The sequence below is a fragment of the Schistocerca nitens genome, chromosome 7 (genome assembly GCF_023898315.1).
Source record: "Schistocerca nitens isolate TAMUIC-IGC-003100 chromosome 7, iqSchNite1.1, whole genome shotgun sequence".
Taxonomy (NCBI): domain Eukaryota; kingdom Metazoa; phylum Arthropoda; class Insecta; order Orthoptera; family Acrididae; genus Schistocerca; species Schistocerca nitens.
The window spans coordinates 357,207,559-357,232,083 of NC_064620.1; the positions used below are offsets into that span (position 1 = coordinate 357,207,559).

Here is a 24,525-nt window from a genome sequence, read left to right on the forward strand (position 1 = left end):
GAGGAGGTATTGAATAGGATTGGGGAGAAGAGAAGTTTGTGGCACAACTTGACTAGAAGAAGGGATCGGTTGGTAGGACATGTTTTGAGGCATCAAGGGATCACAAATTTAGCATTGGAGGGCAGCGTGGAGGGTAAAAATCGTAGAGGGAGACCAAGAGATCAATACACTAAGCAGATTCAGAAGGATGTAGGTTGCAGTAGGTACTGGGAGATGAAGAAGCTTGCACAGGATAGAGTAGCATGGAGAGCTGCATCAAACCAGTCTCAGGACTGATGACCACAACAACAACAACAACATGATGCACATAATGAAAACAACAAATCCTGGAATATGTGATGTACTTGCAACTGAACAAACATTCTAAACATATGGTGTGGTGGTATAAAAAAGAAGAAAACAGTATTTTGCAGAGCAATCCATGTTTTAGATGTGGATTTCTGAAGAGATCAATAAATGACAATTGAATATAAAATTGTCAGTAGTACTCTAACAACAAATTGCAACATAAGCCTCAAAATAATGTTACACACACTTCATGAGGACATGAGCCAAGTTGGTTGATACACATATCTGTTGTCTTTGAAGATTTCTCAATACTTGTAGGGTCATTACTATGTGATAATGTTACACAGATATCAATGGTTAGCATAGTGTAAGTTGTTATTAATATAAGGGCTTATGACCTTGTTGAACATTCCATCCCTTAAGTATTGAGTTCAAGAGCTCTGTTACAGACAAGCATTTTTCTTATCACAGAATTATTCCTTCTCCTCAATCCATAGAATGATAACTCTATGATGGCTGTCAACAAAGTCCAGTCACAATTATTCAGGGTACATTTTTTTAGGTGACAGAAAACTATTGTTGCAGGGATAAGGACTGACAAGTGATATTTCCATATTATGTTTAAATTGTGTTCTGATGTACCCCAATCTGTTTTAAAGGTGTTGAAACACAAATGAGAAAGGACACATGAATGGCAATCTAGCACACTTCAGTAACAAACAGAGCAGCTCTATATTAGGGAGAGGAAACCAAGGGGAATAGCAGTATATTAGTGCATTGGACTTTGGCTAAAATGTACTGAAACTTGAGATCATTTTTTAGTTTCTGGGTAGCTATGAAGTCTAACAGTGTATTTCACAATGGTTTGCTTTAAACATAGATCTTGCAGGAACTAGCTGGAGCACAGTGGATCTATTTATTTCGTACCACTGGTGAGCACTTGTCAATCAAGATATTATGAATAACTGGTTTACACTGGTTAGTGCAAAGTTTGCAACTGTCAATCTACATATCTTTCAACGTGTGATGCAGTAAAAACTAAAGTGTGAAGTAATCTGCAGAATACCTAATGCCACACCATTAAGTGTGAAGTAATCTGCAGAATACCTAATGCCACACCATTAACACCTTAATTGAACTTTTTTAAATTTTTTTTCAAATTATGTTCCAAAAAATAATATTTTTTAACTAAAAAATGACATCCTATAATGAATGACATTGCATACAGAAGTACAACACAGTTTTTAAAGTTCAGGACTTCAACTAAAATAGCCAGTAACTTGAAGTCATTTTTTAGTTTCTGTGTAGCTGTGAAACCATGTATTTCTAGCAACCAACCACTTAACTATCAGTGCTGATATAATATATAAGGGGATTTTATTTTTTCAGAGGTCTTTTCTTAAGTTTCCTGGGTATACACGGGATTTTAAGTTTCTTTCAAAATAATAAAAATGAGATAACTCAGAGTTTTAAGTTAAGGGATTAAAGGGCGTTTAGTGGGAAATGGTGCACCTAACAAACCAATGACACACAGAATAATGAATCTTTTATCTTCTCCATCAATCCTGAAATTTTGTAAACAATTTTTAACTCTATTTTTAAAACCATTTTAGAGAGTGCAACAGGTCTCTGCATGTTCTCTAAGAAAGATGCCATCCCAAATAAATACTTTTTCACTTGCATATTAGTCACTTCCAGTGTAGAAAAGCACTACCTTCATTCATCAAAGGAACTTCTTCCAATGTGAATGTACTGCTAAAGGACAAACATACAATTATCTTGCAACATCGATCCGTCTCAAGCTTGCTGTCAATGTTTCACTTCATCTCACTAGACAAATGTTGGCTCTTAGCTATTCCACCTGATTTCATCAACAACGCATTACACAAACACCTGAGACAATTGTGCAGTACTTTTGACTGCATGGCCTGTAAAACTTAATACTAAACTTGTGCAGTACAGCACTATTACAAGACTTCTAAATATAGTCGTCATTCATTAGTTTGCGTTTGTTTTATATTACATTTCTGTTTGTAGATCTTTTCAACTCTGTAAGTACTTGGTTTCATTCCTTAATATACACAAGACTGAGATTTTTTGCTACAGTAGATTCTTCACTTTTAACACCAAATCATAATAACAGGAAGCTACACGATCCATACAACTTTGTGTCACATACTAATTGCATCGTATGCTTAACAGAAATGGAGTGCAATTTTCGTACAAGATAACCAAAAGATTTCATAATTTATCACCTGAGCAAGCAATGCACAGGGTATCCACATGAAGCCAATTTCCAAAAGCAATAAAAAAACTATGAAACATAGCAATGCAACATAAAAAATTTTGAGTGGCTTTTTTCTAAATGATCCCTTTTGTTTCATTTCAGGTGCTAAATAATTATCAAAAATGACAACACATCAAGAGTGAGCCCAATGTGTGGTGTAGTAAGCGGAAACAAAATAACCCATTGCTGTCCAAAGAAATTTCTGACATGAATTTCAAAGTAAAGAAAAATGAAGACTGGTGTTTAACATTCCATCGATAATGAGGTCGTTAAGACATGGAGTTCAACCTCAGATCAGGGAAGGACTGGGAAGAAAATTGGCTGTGGCTTTGTAATTTCAAAGGGAGCAATCTGACATTAATACACAAGTCCCTAGCCACTGAGAGAAACAGATAGACAGGCTCTGGCTGAAAATGCACATCTGATGAAATTGTACAGCAGATCAGAGACACCTTCCACAAAGGCCCGCCAAAGTCAGTTCACTGAGCATCATGATAGCCAAAGATGCCACACTCAACACCTCACAAGGTGCTGCACAAACTTCTTCACTTGCATGCTTACAGAGTTCACATTGTGCAAGCACTGAAGTGAAATGACATGCAGCTTCGCCACAAATTTGTTTTCGAGGTGTTGGAACAGATTGGGCAAAACTCAAACTACCAATGAAATGTTGTTTTCTCTGACAAATCAAACTGTCACAGATACTGCAAGGTTAATTGGCACAACAGTCACATTTGGGTCTCAGATAACCTCCACATTTTTTGGGAACATGTCAGAGAAAGTGAAAAGGTGACTGTGTGGTGTGCGCAGATGAAAGACAGTATAAATGGACTATTTCTGTAAATTGGACAAACAGTCACAGGAACTGTTTATCTGGACATACGTGAGCCATTTTCTGTCCCTCAGGTTCTTCACTTTCAGCCAAATGTGATTTAGCAAGACGCTGTACCACTGCAGAGGAGTTTACAAGTTTGGACTTTCTGTACTGAACATTTCCACAGCAATGCATAGAATGTGATTGACTAACCAAGTGACTGACCAGGATCTACGACTAAACTCTTCTGGATTTCTTCCTGTAGGATTATATGAAAGACAATATCTATAGCTCATCTGTACATAACCTTGGCAATGTTAATAGAAGAATTGTGGCTGCAATAGTGTCCCATCTTTCCGGACATGCCTGTGCACATACAGGCTGAGATGGTGTACCATCTAGACATTTTATTGGTTACAAAAATGAACCCATGTACAAGTGTGTTAAGTTTTTTTCTCAAAACTTTTTGAGTTACTTTAAATGACACCATAAATAGCATTTTTTAAATTTATTTAACTGACTATGGAAATCAGGAAGGTTTCATGTGGACCCTCTGCATGCACCTGAGGGTAACAACTACGATTTTCAATTGAAGTGTTAGTATGTGGCCAGTAATTTGTACTGAATTACAGCAGTATGCATACCACTGTACAAGTCACCAGTCAACAAGAATGAAAGAGTTCATTTTAGTGTCACTGTTATTGTATTTTTTGATAGTATATTATTATCTTCTGTCAACTAACAACAGATTTGTCCTTTACACATTTGTATTTCTTCTTTGCAAAAGAGAGTAAAACCAACAACAAGATATTATTATTATTACAGCTGCATTTTCTGTTAAAACAAGAGTCCCTTCTCTCAGACTACACCACATCACAACACAGAACAATGTTGACTGATGAATCATACATTTTTTTGGCTGTGTTATATGATTTCATTACATACCATGTATAATTGAAAAGAAACCTGCGGGACCAAACATCTAAAACTCACAAAATCTTTGGCAGAATCTCACATGTCAACATATCTCCTTCAGGTAATCTTCATAAAAAATAGGCCTTTCCAAACTACGATTGAATGTTACTGTTCTGCTGTGGATGCCACTGTGCAGATAATACACGCACACTGCCTAAAAGAAAGAGAAGTTCCTTTACCTGGCTTCAGCGTTGGTCCATTGAAGTCTAGCAACCCCGCATGTTCTATTGTAACAAACTGAAGGTCAGAGCGCCGAGCGGTTGGTGCCAGGCGCACACCAGCCCACGCTGGCCGAAGGCAACGCAGACCTACATCCTGTTGATGGGTACATGCTCCGTACATGTCTCCAGCAACAGTGTGCTCTGCTCGGCATTGAGTTACGTCTACGTCTTCTTCTCCACACCGCACATTACTGTGGTGAAAACGGGGAAATTGCTGTTATTTTTACTACTTATTTGTTCTAAAGGGTCGCTTTTACTTTGCAATGAAATTACATCTAGGATTAAACTTTCTAAGACAGAAATAGAGTAGGATAATAAAATCATAAAAAGATAACAATAATAACACAATGCACATCAGACAACTCAAACAATGATGAAGACAAACAATCTGAGAAAGGTGAGAAAGGGACTATTGGTTAATTAATATGAAGCTGAAAGTTTGAGAGGTGTGTTTACAAGAAATTGGGTGTGTGTTTTTTGGGAAAAGGGAGGAGAGCTGAGCTACCTGATATTCATCTCCTTTTCCATCTATGCTTCAACAGGAAATAATTACGGTATTCACAATCACTTGAGTCGCATGTACAACTAGTTACTTCAGATCAATAGAAATAATTGTCTTTCTGAGTTAGTCAGCTCAGACAAGTGACCTGGTACACTATTTGCACAAAAGCAAATGTTTCCATTCTACAAGAATGTGTCCTGCAGTGCCTTCCATAAAAGCCATGTGTGTTTACTACTCTCATGATTTTTCTATAATTCATTATTTCAGCATGTTGTTTTCAAGACACAGAAACAAAATGAAACAGTTTGTAATGTCAACTGGTTACACATATCTTACCCGTCAGTTCAACACAAACAAGTATGAGTGTACATAATGGAGAGATTATGGGTAACAACTCACCATATAGCTAACACTAGAAGCCCAACTTTGTATTGTTCCTTAGAATGCCCAAAGGAGGTCCATTGACCACTATGGTTTTTATTGCATTTTAGGCTTTTTTTTTACAAAATGTAACAATATTTCACATTTACTGCTTTTAATATTGTTTTTATTATTTTTTCTTGTATAATAATAATGTGCCAAATTTTTATTTGAAACTCTTAAATTTTACTTTTATGTTAAACCATACAAAAATTATTGCCACTGTATTAGAGGTACATAAAATGACTTATATTTCTAGTGTTCGTGGTTTACATCACGTAACAATAGGTAACAAGTGTTATTATCATAGATTTGCTTAGCTGTCCACTAATTAAGCATTTATCTTGTAACAAATAAGTAGAGTTTTACTAGACACATTTTTATGGAGAACTATGTACACTCAAAGAGTCACAACTGCACTATTTGCATGTCCTTTTGCTTAGACATGAACTGCAAGCAAATTTTTACATATTTCACAGTTATCTCTGGTTTTGTTTTTCTTGAACAATACAGTTTAACACTTTTTCTCCCCCTTCTCTGACGGCAATCAAAATAAATGGAGTCTGGAATTGCTGAAGGTGTGAATTCCTGATTGGTACCACTAATTCGTCTGTGTTTTCACTATATAAGACCATTAATAGATGGCAGAGCCAGTTATCAACTTGCACAAGGTATGGAGATTGATCACAACCATATTTAGAATGTTATACAAAACATGTACAAGTCAGCACCTTGTCATGACTCTTACACTACATTTGTGTGACATTTCACTACCACATCTACATCAAATTCAGTGTTATTATAACAACTGACTGTTTCTGGGGTTTTATTTCTGCTATCTAGTCGTCTGTTACAATGGAGTGCACAGAACTAATAACAAGCAAACTTTTTTAGTCTTGCTCTAGTAAGATGTCATTTTTCTTAGTCTTCCCTTGTTGGTAAGATGTTAGAGGAACGTCATCAACCTTGTCAGTAACACTTGGACGCAGCACAACTTTGCTTTTCTCAGAGATTGTGGCACTTCCCATCTGCTCCTGTTCAAAGTGCCAACAACGATTGTATCCATATGTTTCAGGTCTTTTGCCAGCTTGAAAGAAGTGAAGAAGCTATCTGACATGACAGTTCTCCACTTTCATAAGTAAGACTCATGAGACATTGGGTAATACGTTCTTCCAGGATAGAATCCGCATGTCTCATTTTAAATTTTCCCAAATAACGAAAATCATTCAAAACATCTAGCATGTTTGAGCAGCCAATGCTTCTTTTTCAGCTTCAGAAAGACCACAACTGTGATATCAGTCCATTATAGTTTCCAGCCCAACTGCTAGTGATGACAAACATATGCACAAAAGTTCATCATTGTTGCCTAAAAAAAAAGTGCCAAATAAAACAGGTAAAATGCATTTCTGTGAGAAGCGGTCAACTGACCAATTTTGGAAACCAATGGTAAGTCAGCAATTATCTTAAAAGTTTGCAATTACAAAGTAAAACAATTTAGGCAAATCAGACCTTCTCTAAAACAATTAAAAGTCATAAATTCACAGAAACACACTATTTTAAACACCAAATACATTTGCGTCTCAAAATAAAAAATTATCCTTTGACCTCCGCCGTACATACTAGTGTTACGAATTTGACTGCTCGATAGATACACAAAAAAGACAGAAAACATTGCTACAGCTATTGGGTGAGTACTTCTTCGGTGAAGAAGAACTTCTCTGAAAGGTTAAAACCATTTTCCATCTTGTTTATATGGCCACTGAGCATCCTCAACATCTCAACTCTACGAGTTTTACTTGCACTCCTTTCATTATTTGTATTCAACATAGGCCTTCCATTACCATATGTTCATAAAGAGGTATTCAGAATTAAATGTCCAAAATATGTACTAAGTGGAAAGAGTAATCAAGAAAAATATTGTGTTTTTCTAAGGGAGGAATCCTCAAATAAATTTTATGAATTTGCAATTTTCTCAGTCTGTTATGAGGTGGTTGCAAGTTTCTTAAAGTAATTAATTGGGAAAATACATACTTATATGACAGCCAGAGTTTTCTGCTCGAGTTTTCAGTTATTTATGTAGCACCAACTTAATTCCTTTCTCAGCACATGATCAACACTGAATCTTCAGCAACAAGGAAACCTTTAACAAGTGGTGTAGTGGTACTCTTTAATACAATATTAATAACTGCAAGTTCTGTGTACTTTACATACCTCATTAATATGTTTTCACCAGTCCCAGCCTGAGGTAACTCTGCAGGCGCCATGAGCCAACCGTCAGGATCCGGTGCCAGCCCCAACTGACGGCATACTATTACTGAATTACGCTGAGTCCACCCGTAACTGCACACAGTGCCCCATGTCCCATTTACACGTATCTGCAGAAAATTATAAAAATTTTTGACCCACGTACAACTGCTCAAACATTTTAACAGTAGAAGGTTTTAACATGGACTTATATGAAATTCTTCACCAAGTAAATGTACCATCAGTCTCAATACTGCACAGCAGCTATCACAAATTTGTATAATTGAATTACAATAATATCTGAGAGGAGAGAACAAAATTTATCTTACAAGAGAGGCACGAGAAGTGAAGTGTTTATCGCTGAGACAGGAAACTTTCATACATCTACAGAGTAGAAAGGAATTGTTGCCGACACACTCTGGATGCCTCAGAATAATTGTGTGATTGGCTGTGAGGAGAGAGTAGGAAAGAGGAATACTGAAGGAGGGAAAGGTGGAGGAGAGCTGAACCGAATGTACCTTCAAACATATGATTCCAGTGCTTCAAAAAGAAATCCAGGAATAATGTGCATTTCTCCAGCAACAAACAACCTTCGCACGCCACAAATAAACATTTTGTTTACAAATGTAGCACAGATACTGACTAAAATATTGACAACAAATACTTTTCTAGACAACAGAAAATAAACTGCCACCTAAGGACAGCAGCAATTCAGATAAAAACCACAGGATAATAAAAACAATGTGCTGTTTTCGCAGACAGTCCCGGCAGGAAATTAACTAGTGCATTAAATGACATAAATAATGACAATGCAGCTATTGGAATCATGAAACTGGAGCAAAAACAACTGTTGTCCTAGAAGGCATCACGCAAAGTAAAATAATGTTGCAAGCAACTGATCACATTGTGGCTAGAACAGTGAGGCGTGTGATGAAGCAGATGCTTTTGTTACGTTCTTCGACACAACCAATCTAAAAGTACAACTGTTGTTACAATGTCCCACAAACAAAATTTTGTTAGGTTCATGCATTAAAAGATAAATAAATAAAAAAAATAAATAAATAAAAAAAAAAGAAAAGTCCAGATCACACAGCTATGTTCAGAGTTTGATAAATGTGATGTTATAGATATTGGTGATATTGATACATATGGTTTTCTATAGTTTTAATATTTGACGCACATGGTTTGAGTTACACCAAAATAAAATTCCATACTTTATTACTGACTTTAAGTAGCTGTGATGTATTACTTTTCTCATGTCCATATTGGTAGCATTGTGCAATTTGATACGTAATAGCCATGGGTATTTCTTTTCTCATCTTTCTAAATAAACACACACCCATTTAACTCATGTAGGAAGCGAGTTAGATATTATTACTTCAATGTTAATGATATTCATACAACGAACAGTTTGTGTCAAGACTGACTGTTAAAATTGACATTTGTTGTTTACATATAATAGCCGCTGGTCCAGAGCTGGTTTGTTTAAATAAAGCACCATTTATTTTTGTCAGAAGTTTTTAAACTTTGAAATACAGTGGAACCTTATTAACAAGCACCTCCCATACCATGCAATTCGCATAATGAGCAAAACAAATTGTAAAAAAAATGACTTGCTTAACGAGTGATGTTTCGCATAACAAATGACGATGATTTAGTGAGACGTCACCAGCCATTCACACACAGCAGGGGAAACATTCAACAATATGAACATCTTTCATAGTCGACAGTGGCATATGAACAATGTCTTTAGCACGTAGTGCAGTCTGAGTTCTTTCTGCTACCATCTTGGAGCAGTTTGTGACCACACATTTTTCTGAACTTGTGTTCACATTGTGATTTTTTGTGTGCATATTTTAATAACCCTCGTAGAAATGCCTATGAAGATTAAACTGCAAGAATACGACCATAAAAGAAAGAAAAGTACCTTAGAAATGAAACATAAAATCAATGAAAAACACAAATGTCGTGTGAGCACTGCTGATTTAGCATGCACATACAATCTGTCTACATCAACTACTTGCTCTATACTCAAGAACAGGCAAATGATTAAGGAGATAGATGTTTCAAAGGACTGACATGAGTACCTGAACAATGGTATCATATTCTCAATGATGTCAAAAAGTTGCTCTTTATATGGATAAATGAAAAGCAATTGAAACGTGACACTATTAGCGAGAACACCATTTGTGAGAAGGCAAGAACAATTTTCACTGACCTCATTAAGAAGATGCCAGAATCTTCTGTGCTCACAGAAGTGATTAAGGAAAGCTGTGAGTGGTTCAAGAAGTTTAAGCTAAGAACCAGCATCCACAGTGTTGTGACACACGGCAAAGTAGCCACCTCTGACTCAAAGGCAGCAGAGAACTTCATGAACAACTTCAAGATGCTCACAGATTCTGAGGGTTATCTGTCGCAACAGGTTTTTAATTGTGATGAGATGGGTCTATTCTGGAAAAAGACCTTTTTAACAGAATAGGAGAATACACTGCCTGGTCACAATCCAGTGAAAGACCATCTGTGCCAATGCAAGCGATGAACTGTTGACTGTTCAACATTCAGAAATTTCATGAGCCTTCAAGAAGTGTTGAGTCCAGAAAAGCAAGTTAAATGTGATGTGGAGGTCCAGCAATAAGGCTTGGGAGAAATGTGATCTCTTTTCTGATCAGATCAATGAAGTTTTTGGTCCTTCGGTGAAAAAATATTTGCTTCAGATAAATCTACCACTCCATGTCTTGCTTATTATGGACAATGCTCCTGCCCATTCTCCAGGCCTGCAAGACCACCACCTTGAAGAATTTCAGTTCATCAAGATCCAATTTCTGCCTCTGAACACCACTCCATTACTTCAGCCTGTGGATCAGCAGATTATTTCTAACTTTAAGAATCTCTACACTAAAGCACTCTTAGAGCTTTGCTTTGAGTTGACTCTGAAGCTACCAATCTCACTCTCATAGAGTTTTGGAAATATCACTTCAACACAGTGCCTGTGTCAAGATGTCCAAAAAGGCGTGGGAAGGGACTAGCAATAGAACTCTGACTTCTGCTTGGAAGCAGCTTTGCCCGGAGTGCATTGTTGAATGTGACTCTTAAGGCATCTGAATCAGTACCTGTGGAACCTTAGTCAACAAGATTATGTCTTTGGCCAAGAGCATGGGACTAGAAGTGGATAACAATGATATTGAGGAGCTTGTGGAAGATCACAGCCAAGAAATGACCACCAAAGAGCTTATGGAGTTGCAGTATGTTTCACAGCACGAAATTGTCGAGAGGAGTTCTTCAGAGGAGCAGCAGGAGGTGGTAACAGCAAAGTGGCAATCTTCTGGCACAATAAGAGAAATACTGAAAGCATGGGAATCCGTTGCATCGTATACTGAAAATCATCAGCCCAATAGAGCAGTGGCTATGTGCGCTACAAATTTATTTGACGATAATGCAGTGTCACATTTTCGCCAAGTGTTGAAGCGTTGGCAAAAACAAATGATTATACATAGCTTCCTATTAAAAAGAATTAGTTATTTATCGTGAATAATGAAGTACATAATACTGTATGTATGATTTTCTTTCAATAATTGGCCTGGAACACATTATCGTATTTTACATTATTTTATATGGAATAAATTGTTTCATTTAATGAGTGTTTCACACTGCAAGTAAGATTCTGGAACAAATTATGCTCACTATGTGAGGTTCCACTGTATCATTCAGTAATACACTGAATGTACTATGTAAGTTACTTTGATAAGTGACTTACGCTTACACAACATTCGAACTTAACTGCACTGTCTAACAATAAATAAGTAATGTGGTGTACCATACTTTGATTCCAACAAACGTGTTACAAGATAAGTTTATTATCTTCATTATATTGATCAGTATATATATGTGTGTAATATTGGTGTAATTTCAACAAATGAGTTACAAGAATAAAATAAATTACTGCAAATACAGTAAATATGGAATTTTTGCATCCCATATGAGGTCCATATGGGTTAATTTTTTTAATCCTCAAATACAGAAAATACCTTAAAATATGGGACTGTTGGCAACCCTAGTCAAGACAGACAAATCAGGTAAGCAATGGGAGTCAAAATGAAAACACATGCTTTAATGTGTAGGTGCTTACAGTTAAGTACATTCACTACTGTTGTTTATGAAACTAGGATCACTTCAAGCAAAATGTAAATTCTATCCTCATGTTACAATGATGTTTTACAAAACATGAACAAATGAATGATAAAGTGATGTACTGGAGAAAAAAATACCTAGAAAAAAGCATCAGTACATCTTTTACATATAAGGTGCAGTCAAATGAAATCTGAACACCCACCACAACAGAATCATGGAACATCTCCATTCAAGAGTAATCACCACACACATTACAACATTTGCCCTGCTGGGAGATGAGACAGTTAATTCCTGTTTTGCAGAACACAGTTATCTGCTGATGAGTCCACAACTACACCCACTCTTTTCCTTCCTCGTCTGACTGAAACTGGCATCCAGAATGGTCCGAGATGCCAGAGATAACGGTCATGTGTGCATGAGGTGTGCTTACTTATGTGAATGTGTGAACGTGTGTGTGTGTGTGTGTGTGTGTGTGTGTGTGTGTGTGTGTATTTCTCTTTCTTTTTCTGACAAAGGCTATGGCCAAAAGTTAATTTGTAAGTGTATTTTAATTGTGCCTGTCTGGAAATTAGCGTGTCATCTTCACAGTAAGTAGCAATCTATCTTTTCCTTACATTGTTGATATTCACCCTGGAGTTTCCACTGTTTCATATATTTCTTCAGTTTGCCAAAGATGTGAAAATCTGGGCTGTATGGAGGATGTTGCAGTGTTTCCCAACAAAATCACTGAAGTGGAGCCTTCGTCCGATTTGGAATATGTGTGTGTGTGTGTGTGTGTGTGTGTGTCCGACAGCAGTCTTGGATGTCTGTTTCATTCAAACAAGGGAGTGCAAGACTGGGAGTGGTTGTGTATCCGTCAGCAGCCAACGACATTCTATGAAAAAAGGCATTGACCATCTCGTCCCCCAATGGGGTAAGGGTCTTCAGCGCATGTGGTGATTACTTCTCATCTTGTATCCACTCCAACTGCTTTGCTGAGTTTTGGCATTAACAACTGCAATTGTCACAGTATATGAAGGACAGCTATAAAATTTTAATTGTCACTATGAAAAAAGAAGTTATGTCATTATTTTTGCATGTACATGAGTGCACTCCCGAAACACACTGAAATCACCTCACAACAGTACTATAGCATGCCACTACAGAGTGAAAACAAAATGTCGCGACCCATCTCCACTTTATCAGTGGGCTGTAGCATTTCATTTTGGCTCATTTTGCGGCATGCTACTGTACTTTGGTGTGGGTATTTCATTGTGTTCCAGCACTGTAGACATGTATTTGAAAACAAACAAAAACTTGATTGCATAACTATTTTTTTAATGAGTACCCCTCATGTAGTTACTCTGCCTAAGATGATCACTTTTTACAGTTTCCAGTAAATTCCCTAATTATTTTTTAATAGTACTCACTTCCAAAGCTAGTATGTGAAGTAATCAAGAGCATTAAGGTTGAACTCACCTGAAGCCTCCCTTCTGTTTCAGTCATGCCACCGAGGAGTCGAACTGGACTTTCATCTACTTCAGCTGTGATGGTGCCAAGTGTGTTTCCTGCATCCGTGTCTGTCTCAGGTCCAGTTACAGGGTCTGCCACTTCCAGTAATCCTAGTCTGATATCACCTGGGCGTGTCCCACGAGCCTCCAGCTGTCCAGCAACCATCACACCCAGTGCTGGCGGGAATCGTAGAACGGCTCCACGTCGCAATTCTAAGAGCCCGCCCGGACGTACTGTGATATCAGCACGCACTTCATATTCCCCAGCTGCTAGGACCTCACGACCATCCACTTCTCCCCCAATAATGCCCGCTGAACGTATAAAAGGTGCAATGTACGTGTGATGCCTGACATACGCAGTTGCTGCAGGGTTGCTTGGATGCAAAAGATATGGGAGGTAGCGAAGTCGTGAGAGATTGTAGCGGTCCTTCCTGAAACAATTTGATATTAAATATAACTCCGTGGTATGTTTGCCACATCATGGCAACTACAATAAAATTAAATGCACATGCATATACAAAGTAAAAAACTAAATCATCTGAGGGTGAATGAGCCTTTCCATTGAGAAAATGGATGTGTCTAGATGTGACGCTTCACAGGCCAGTAGCAGTTGCTCTGATGCTTGCACTCCACATATAGTCATGGCAATCAGCAAAGTGAACTTGGAATTTGTATGTAGTAAACACAGTAATATCACACAATGGAGGTTTGAAAAAGCATACTGTAGGATGGTATTTAATCATTGAAAATGAGTCAGAAGATGATATTTATTGCTATATTCCTGCAAATTACAGCAAGTATTTGATGTCAATGACAACAATAAAACAATTATCAATGGAATAGAAGTTTTGGAAAAGTTATGTGCACGAATTTCTGGAAAAATCAATTTGGTGTGGTCATCAGAAACTAAACACACTTCTTTCTCATATCCATGACTGACATATTGCATTGTCACCATTATGAATCTGAGACATTACATCAAAACAAACAATAGTTAATGGGGTACAAGCATATGGAATAGGTTCACAGATATGTGAGTGACTTGAAGGCTTTGTAAGTCATAGAACCTGGTATGCTGTCCTTGATAGCAAGTATTCATCAGAGACATGATTGCCCCAAGGAAGTGTGATAAGACCAGTGTTGTTCTCCATATACATAAATGATTTGGCAGACAGGGTGAACAGCAATCTGCTGTTGTTTACTGATGATGCTATGGTGTACAGCAAGTTGGCGAAGTTGAGGGACTGCAGGAGAATACAAGATGACTTAGACAAAATTTCTAGTTGTTGTGATGAATGGTAGCTATCTCTTAATGTAGAAAAATGTAAGTTAATGTGGATGATTCGGAAAAACAAACCACAAATGTTTGAACACAGCATTAGTAGTGTCCTGCTTGACACACTCACTTCATTTAAATATCTGCATGTAACATTGCAAAGCAATATGAAATGGAAATAGTTTGTGAGGACTGTGGTAGGGTAGGCAAATGGTCGACTTTGGTTTATTGGGAGAATTTTAAGAAAGTGTGGTTTACCTGTAAAGGAAACCACATATAGGATAATTGTGTGACATGTTCTTGAGTGCTGCTAGAGTGTTTTGTATCTGTACCATGTCAGATTAAAGGAAGACTTCGACACAGTTCAGAGACAGGCTTCTAGATATGTTACCAGTAGGTTCAAACAACACCCAAATGTTCAGGAGATGCTTTGGGAACTTAAATGGGGATCCCTGGAGGGAAGGAGACATTCTTTTCCAGGAACACTATTAAGAAAATGCAGAGAAACGGCATTTGAAGCTGACTGCACAATGATTCTACTGCCACCAACATAAAATTGCACATATGGACCATGAAGATACAATACGAAAAATTGGGGCACATATGGAGGCATACAGACAGTCATTTTCCCCATACAGTCAGTCATTTTCCCCTCACTCTGTTTGCAAGTGGAACCGGAAAAGAAATGACTACTGTGTGCACTGCAAGAGAAGAGCCCTGATAGTCGACGTGGCCTTGGCGCATCCACAACAGCCAGTCAGATTGTGAGCTTTTGTTTACAATACTGTGGCAACACCCCAGTTTTGCCGTAGTACTGGGCAACCGCTGCTGGCCCACTGCCTGTCCATGTCGAATACCGGCAACTGCACTGCCAGCTGTCAGAGCTCTTCTCTCGGCATAAGGAGTATAGTACAGGGTACCCTTGGCCATGTATCCTATCGTGGCTTGCGGAGTATAAACGTAGATGCAGATGTAGACTGCATAATGCTCTGGTGTCCTCCCCTCCCTATATCTAGATCTACATCTATAATATGCAAACCACCAAGAAGTGGGTGGCAGAGGGTGTTTCCCATTGTACCTGTCATTATGGTTTCATCCCATTCCAGGAGAGTGGGAAGAATGTTTGAATGCCACCGTGTGTGCAGTAGGTTGGGAGTTAAATAGTGGCAACACTGCTGTGGAGACACTGTGCAATGGACTCTACTACTGTCGCTGATAGCATACGTTGCTGACATACCCAACTTACCTCCGAGCAAATGGACTCCCCCGTCCCATGACACTGGCGTGCGCACAATCGAGGGAAACACAGTCAGTTGTGAGCAAGCGGTCTAATGTAACGGTGTCACTATGTTTTCGAAACAGGAACAACGGAGTTGGATCAAGATTGAATATGCCAGTATTACTGTTTGTTTTGGAGCATCACCTGCGACCATCTTTGCGAAAAAAGCGGCAACATTTTTTGCACAACCCACCCATCATTTTGCATGACAATGCGTGGATGCATACAGCGCTTGCTGTGGCTGCTCTGTTCAGTCGATGGGACTGGGAAGTACTGCACCATCCACCACACTCCCCAAACTTAAGTTCTCGTGACTTTGATTTGATTCCAAAGATGAAGGAACAACTCGTGGCATTCGCTTCAGTACTGTTCCAGAGATTAGACAGGAAGTAGATTGCTCCATTCACACCATCAACAGAACAGGCTCTGCTAACGGTATAGTACGCTTTCCACATCGCTGGTAATGGGTTCTACACAACGCTGGTGACTACTTTGAAGGACAGTAACAGGTGCAAACATGTAACTCTTTTTTACTGGTTAAAAAAAAATAGTTGCCACTATTTAAGTTCCAACCCTCGTATATCCTCTGAGGCATTATTTACAGCTGATTCTTGAAACTTTGCTAGTAGACTTTCTTGGGATAGTTACGTTTATCTTCAAGAGTCTGCCAGTTCAGTTTCTTCAATGTGTCTGTGACTCTTTCTCATGGATCAGACAAACCTGTGACCATTCACACTGCCCTTCTCTGTATATGTTCAGTATCCTCTGTTAGTCTTACTTCGTACATGTCTCACTCACTTGAGCAACATTCTAGAACCGGTTGGAGGAGTGATTTGTAAGCAATCTCCTTCGTAGACTGATTGCACTTCCCCAATATTCTACCAATAAACTGAAGTCTACCACATGATTTACCCACAACTGAGCCTAAGTGATCATTCCATTTCATATCCCTACAAAGCTTTACAACCAGATATTTCTATGAGTTGGCCAATTCCAATAGTTAATTATAGTCAAAAACTATGTTTTTTCATTTTGTGAAGTGCACAATTTTACATTTCTGAACATTTAAATCAAGTTGCCAATCTTTGCCCCAATTTGAAACCTTACCAGGATCTGACTGAACATTTATGCAGCTTCTTTCAGACAGTACTTCATTATATATAGTTGGATGATCTGCAAAAAGTATGAATTTACTATTAAAATTGTCTGCAAGAGTCCCAACTCACTTCTCTGGGGTATCTGAAATACTTCTACACCTGACGATAACTCTCCAAGATAATGTGCTATGTCCTCTCTATCAAAAAGTCCTCAATCCAGTCACAAATTTCACTTGATACCCAATATGATCGTACTTCTGATAATATGCAAAGGTGCGGTACGGAGTCAAATGCTTTTTGAATATCAAGAAATACAGCATCTACCTGACTCCCTTGATTCAAATCTTTCAGAATGTTTTGTGAGAAAAGTGCAAGTTGGGTTTCACATGATCGACATTTTCAGAATCCATGCTGGCTGGTACTGAGGAGGTCATTCTGCTCAAGATACCTCATTGTTTGAGCTCCGAATATATTCTAAGACTCTACAACAATTCAATTTCAAGGATATTGTACAGTAGTTTTGTGGATCACTTCTACTGCCCATCTTGTAGATGGGTGTGACCTGTGCTTTTTTTCAAGAACTGGCCATGGTTTTTTGTTCGAGAGATCTACAATAGATTACAGTTGGAAGAGAGGTAACTCAGCTGCAAATCCAGTATAGAATGTGACAGCGATTCCATCAGGCCCTGGAGCTCTGTTCACTTTAATGACTACACTATTTCTGAATGCCACTGGCAACCGTTTCATTCATCTTTTCTCTCATTTGTTTGGGACTGGACACTAACTTTGGTGTCACCAACAGCCTTTACATATGACCAGGATTTCTTTGCGTTTTGTGAAATATCATTTGACAACACTCTGCTATGGTAGTCAGGATTTCTTTGCGTTTTGTGAAATATCATTTGACAATACTCTGCTATGATAGTCACTGAAGGCATCACGCTTTGCTCTCTTGACAGCCAAATGTATTTCAGTCAGCATCTTTCTATCTATAGCTCTATGCTTTGTTTTAAGCCTATTATGCAGTAATCTCTGTTTTTTTACAGTGAGTATATACTGCAGAGGTTCCCTCCCATTATGAACTGTTCTACTAGGTACATATCTATCCAGTGCATGGTCAAGTATTCTTTTAAACTTGAGCCATAGTTCCTCTACAAGCTCCTGGACTGTGCTAAAAGTTTCAAGCTCCTCAGTGAGATATGATAATACTTATATTTTTGTCTAGTTTACTGAACATATATAACTTTCTGCTGGGTTTAGGTGTTCTTTGTACTTTAATCATGGTTGCCACAACCAGGTCGTGCTCCTTATATTAGTTTCGATGCGGACATCTTCAAAGAGGTCTGGTCTATTTGTTGCCATTAGATCCAATATATTTCCATCAGGAGTGGTGTTCCTAACTATCTGTTCTAAGTAGTTTTCAGGCATTTAGTAATGTTTCACAGGATGTTGTATCACACTCACCACTTCCAAGTTCTCTCTTTGCCAATCAAATGTACAGCTGCAAATCACTGTTCTAGAACTGTAGATATACTTCCATTAAGAGTGGTGTTCGTAACTATCTGTTCTATGTAGTTTTCAGACAGGGCATTTAGTAATGTTTCACAGGAAGTTGTAACGCACTCACCATTTCCAGGTTCCCTCTTTGCGAATCAAATGTACAGCTGCAAATCACACAGTGTGTGTGTGTGTGTGAGTGTGTGTGTGTGTGTGTGTGTGTGTGTGTGTGTGTTTTATATTCTCATGCCCTTTGTGTATGTGGTTATTTATTTTTACAAATATTCAGTAGATCCATTCAGGCACTTGTGAGGTATTAGAATGTGGAACTAGTAAAACATAATATATATGTAAATTACACTGAACATGTAACAAAGCGAATATTATCCTTAAGATGCATGTGGCTGTCCCATTCCTTACTGCTTGGAGCATTAATGTCACTCCAGCTGTCAAACAGTAACAATTTCTGGAGCACAGAGCTGTCAGGACTGCATGTATTAGACAGTGATTATACATCACAACAGCCAACACAAAGCCTTGGAGAGTACTACAAATATTAAACTTTACTGTCTCTTCTTATTTGATGAAGTAATCATCGGTCCTGCAACCTTGAACAATGTGTTAATATGCTTTTACCTTTCATTGTATTGAGAATAATTTCTGCACTGATTGGATTCAATATGTGGGCAAACATTAATACTACAAAGCCAGATGGAGCAGGATATATGGTTGTCCTCAACTATGAACAACTATGAACAGACTGTTACAGAGCAGACAGCAATGCAAGAAAATGAGAAAAAGAAACATGGTAATGTTACGAGACATAACAGACGGAAAGTACCTCATACCTGTGAAAGAGACGGTAGAATATAACATCTTCACTAGCATTTCCAAGCCAATTATATGTGCAGTTTATAGACCGACTTTGATCAGATAAGTGACTAGCAATCTCAAAAGCTGATTCAGGATTCTGGAAGATGTTGCGGAATATGTCAATGTTATCAGATGCAACAGTGAGAGCTGCAGCTGCAGATCCACGAGGTGGTTGATCTAGCCCCCATGGCTCCGTGATGTGGTTGTTCCGTAAGAAATTCCACGTGAACAGAAGATGCTGCTTGATGCTGTCCTGGGAGAGCCCCAAATTTGCAACATACATCTACAAACATAACAGAAAATACATATTATCAACTATTATTTTGGGCATCAGCATTTAGCTTCAGATGTCTACTTTAATTATGATAAATTAGTGCATCAAACAAGCAATGCATTTAACAATGAAATGTACTAATGATGGATACCAACAAGCAATCAAGCTGCTTAAAAAACTATGAAAATGAAAGAAACAAGTTTTGGAGGCAGAATGCACAGTTAATCAGTGAGCTTACCATCTTCCTGTGTGTTAGCAAAGAAAGCAGTGGCTACCATTTTGTGTAGTTATGGCCTTGCCTTTACATTCTTACACAAAGATCTTATTTACAAATTACATTCCATGTGAGAAAAATTAACATACGTACTCCCCTGTTTTCTTCAAAGTAATTATTTGCCACAAGAAGACGGACTGGCAGAGCGGCAAGACGCTCTTGTACGGCAGTTGACATCCTCAGTGACATTGCACCAAACTCATGCTGCCGGAAGTTGTTGTACTCTATACGACCATCAATATTGGCTGGTGGATTTATTCTGTTGGAGGAAAAAGGGTAATGCGTTATAAAATATATAAATGCACCTTTGCTATGATGAACCCATTCAAAAGATGATGTTTGATGTGAAAACTGTAGCACAACTCACTGCCAGTTCAGTGCTGTCTGTGTTGTTAATCTGGCTTGTTCTATTCATCTGCAGTGATTGTTTTGACTAGTGCTGTTCTGTTCTTGTTTTATTTTTTATGATGGCAAGTACAAGTGAACAAGGTGCAGCTGTGAAATTTTGTCTTCTACCTGGTAAACATGCTGATCAAACTGTTTCAATGTTGAAAAAAGCTTACCAAGATGACGCTATGGGAAAAACCCAAGTGTACGAGGGTTTGCTCATTTTAAAAATGGCAACATTGTGACTGAGGACAAACCTCATTCTGGATGTCTATCAAGTCCCCAAATCATTCAGAGTTTGTTCCCTCAGGGCAGACCATCAAACAAACCTTTTATTTGGAAGTTTTAAGAAGATTGCACAACAATGTTCATCAAAAAAGACCCGATTTGTGGCAAACGGGAGACTGGTTCTTCCACCACGATAACACACCTGCACACACAGCCATCTCTGTTACACAGTTTTTGGGTAAAAATGGCCTGATTCCACTGACCCATGCACCTTACTCACCTGACCTGGCTCCATGCAACTTCTTACTTCTACGCATGAAAAGAGTCATGAAAGGACTCCGATTTGACAACATTAAAGAAGTCAAGAAAAAAATGAGGGAGGAGCTATCAGCCATTTCTAAAGATGACTACAAAAAATGTTTCTGACAGTGGAAGCACTGGTAGGGCTAATGTAATAGTTGTAATGGAGAGGGTTTTGATGGGGATAAGGTTGTTTTGTAAACTATTTGAAAATATATAGCTTTTAAAAAGTAATTCCAGTACCCCTCATAATATTCTGTAAACATAGAGATCACTGGAGATGGAGCGACAGAAGCAACCGATAGTGAGCGACTTCTGGATATGCGATACTCCAGCGACATGCAGCAACATCGGGTGAAAAGCTCGGGTGTCGTGAGTGCGAGTCACAATGTCGCGCTACAAGATGGCTGCTTAGAGCCAACCAGCTGTTTCTATAAAACGACGCCCCTAAACTGCTAAACTGTAGATTATTGTAGCTGGAGAGTAAGGATACAAAATTAGGTGTCATGCATGCGAGTCACCATGTCACGCTACAAGATGGCTGCTTAGAGCCAACCAGATGTTCCTATAAAACGCGCCCCTAAACTGTAGAATATTGTAGCTGGAGAGTAAGGCTACAAAATTAGGTTTACTTAAGAAAATAAAGCGAAAAGGAATGTTGCGCATGAAATTTACAAAGGGAGGAATCTCCATGGAGAATTTCATAAATATCATCAACTACAAAGATCATCAGACAAATTCTTCAAATACACAGGAATGAGCAGAGAAGCATTCAACTATCTCATCAATAAATTAAATACGAATGTTTTTTACATGATCAAGAACTTTTAACAGCCAATAAAAGTGGAAGAATAACTTACTACATGACTAACTATCCTAAATGCATACATAAATAAACAGACTGATAACTGGAAATAATAGCTAGCTGTGGTGTAGCGGTAGCGTTAAACTTCATGATTACTTGCTTCATATATTTTAACTGGCTCAGTTACAATTGTGTATACTAAGTTTTATGTATACGGTTTAAACTGTATCGCTGAGTATATTTTTAAGGTCTTGCCAAAGAACTTGATCTTTAAATGTGTACACACCTATCCCAGTATATCACACACATTAAATTCCTAATAAATTACAATGAACCATGAAACCCTCCCCCCATTACCCTAAAGTCACAAGTGACTGCTAATATGAAACCTGGCGAGGTGGAATAGTATGTGACGTGAATAATTTTCAAATACCCCCCCCCCTCATCCTAACATAGTTTTTCGACGGTTTCCCTACACTTATTTTGGTCAATCTGAAGATTGTTTCTTCAATAGGATATTACTATAGTTTAATTCTCTTATCTTGGTGGTTCGCGCATGCCCGCCCAGACGCGTTGCCAGTTGTACGCACCAAGAGAAGCAGTGCCATAGCACAGTTCGCAAACTTACGTTTAGGGGGGAGCGTGCAGTTTATGAAGTAAAGCCACCCCGGCCGCATTAACCCTTTCGCTGCTGCAGAGATGTGCTCCCCGCATTCCGTGATTTTGTCATCATTGCACTGCTCGCCTGTGCAGACACATGGTGTTTCAACTGCTTTGACACACTTTATCATTCAATTTCACAAAAACTATTTGGCCCAAAAATTTGATTTTTACCCATCTTCTTGACTGATACCTTCCCCCCCATAAATGACTTAATTTTGTTTCGATGTTCAAGGCAGTTATTGTGCAGCATTAGATGTAGTAAACCATTGCACGAAATTTTGAAGAGTTTGCAGAGGTAAAAGTCCATAGCGTATACTTTCCGTATGGTCGATTTTAGTTGCCACTAGAAATTTCAAAAAATTACATTCAAACGAATAAAATTCATGAAGTAAGATACTTCAATATTGTTTTTAAATAAAGAAAATATTAAGCATCGATCAAGGTTTGAACTCAGAACCTTGCGCTTAGCAGCCATACACTTTAACCATTACGCTAATGCAGCTCGTCATCAAACATACCTCCCGGAGGACTTTAAAATATCAGGCAAAATACCGATAAACACCGTTGGTATGTTTATGAATTACTCACGTTTCGTCGAAGTACAATAGGAAATAAACAATTACCGCTGTTCTTTATTGCGAAAAAGCGGTTAGTGAGAATGATACAAACACCTTTCCTTGCTATCGCCTGAATTAGGAGGCTTATTGCTTGTTTGGTTTAATTAATTAATAGAATATGAAGCAATTGGTATAAAGAATGCTTTTTCCAAACTTTCTATGAAAGAAAGTCTGCTATCAATTGCTTTTGTTCAATCACTTTGTTGATGACTGAACATTTCTAAAACTGAAGACATTCATCCGTGCTCTGCACTGCAGTCGAGCTCTGGCAACGTCGGCCTCTGTTCATTGGCTGACTGTGTTTTGTGATGTCAGATGCGCAGAACGAACCTAAACTCGGCCGCCGTCATAAATGACGCGCACTTTAATTCCTACATTCATACTTCTGCATCCAAGTTAGCTCTCCATCTTTATAACGCTGACAGAATGTGCACTAATATATCTTTCTTCCAATCCTGCCATATAACATTCACAGAAAATTTTTATGAGATAAGGTATTATAGGAATTTCTACAATGGAGTTTTCTATTTGTTATACAATATTAAATAGTAGTTTTGACTTAGTTCTGATAAAATTCTATAAATAATATTCATTTATTTTCACTGCATCTGAAATGTTAGAAAATCAAAAAGACACTTACAGTAGTCAAAAAGAGACTTGCAGTATTACCTGAAACCAAGACGATTATGAGTAAATGTGTTGTGCCCGACCTGCAGCCAAAGCATACCGTTGGTTTGTTGCCAACACGAAAGAATTTCCAATGCAACAGTATTACTTTCATTAAACCAGTTGCCTGTTATGTTTACAAATGACTCTCTGCAGAAGTTTCCAATGAGAGCACCAACCTGTGAAAAACAAAAGAAAAGACAAATGACTCACAAGCATAACTCTTTTCACATTTGCGAAGTTTACAGAAAGCAAGAGCAGTTAATACTCCCAAGTTGTACACTTGGTGGTTGCCTTACAGGCTAAACAACTCATCTCTTTAATTAAGCATGGTTTATAAAAACAATCATCATATTAAATTTAGATCACATGCATCATTCATGGCATGTGGAAGGCTACAGATAATTGTCTATGGGAGGTTGGAAAAAGGGCTTGGGCGATATCCTTTCTATTCCTTTTTGATTTTAAGAATTATATGACTTGAATTTTCCTTTTTACAGCTTTTAATGGCAGTACAGCACACAAAAGTGGCTCTAATGTTTCATTACTACAGCTTTTACTACAATTCAGGGGCATTGTTCAATAAATAGGATTTCATTCCTGTGGAATTCTTGCACATACATTATAATATCAAATGTTTTTTCATTTATTTTTGTTTCTGAGGGCAGATTAATCATCAAATACGAATGTAAAATCTGACATTTTACAGAACCACAACTCTTCAGAAGTTTTCTACACATACAAATGATGTCTTTAGTTATGAAGAGGTTGTGCACCAGAACCATTTTTATCAAATTCAAAATACTTCCACAAAAGTGAGTGTTTGGTGCAGCGATCAGTAAACACAAAATATGCACAGCTAATTAAAATTTTAGAACAGTATTAGAGAAAATGCACTGGAGTTAGCAACACTGACTGAT

At 38.0% G+C, this 24,525-nt stretch overlaps 1 protein-coding gene across 1 annotated transcript in view; it reads right to left on the reverse strand.

Annotated features, from left to right (window-relative positions):
* LOC126195620 (protein bark beetle) overlaps positions 1-24,525 on the reverse strand; it is a 197,229-nt gene that overhangs the window by 128,753 nt on the left and 43,951 nt on the right. Inside the window, exons 9-14 of the mRNA XM_049934246.1 lie at positions 23,609-23,784; positions 20,033-20,198; positions 19,367-19,674; positions 13,338-13,800; positions 7,719-7,882; positions 4,544-4,776 (exon numbers count right to left, since the gene is read on the reverse strand). Of these exons, the coding sequence (XP_049790203.1) occupies positions 4,544-4,776; positions 7,719-7,882; positions 13,338-13,800; positions 19,367-19,674; positions 20,033-20,198; positions 23,609-23,784 (1,510 nt within the window). The remainder of the gene's footprint in view (positions 1-4,543; positions 4,777-7,718; positions 7,883-13,337; positions 13,801-19,366; positions 19,675-20,032; positions 20,199-23,608; positions 23,785-24,525) is intronic.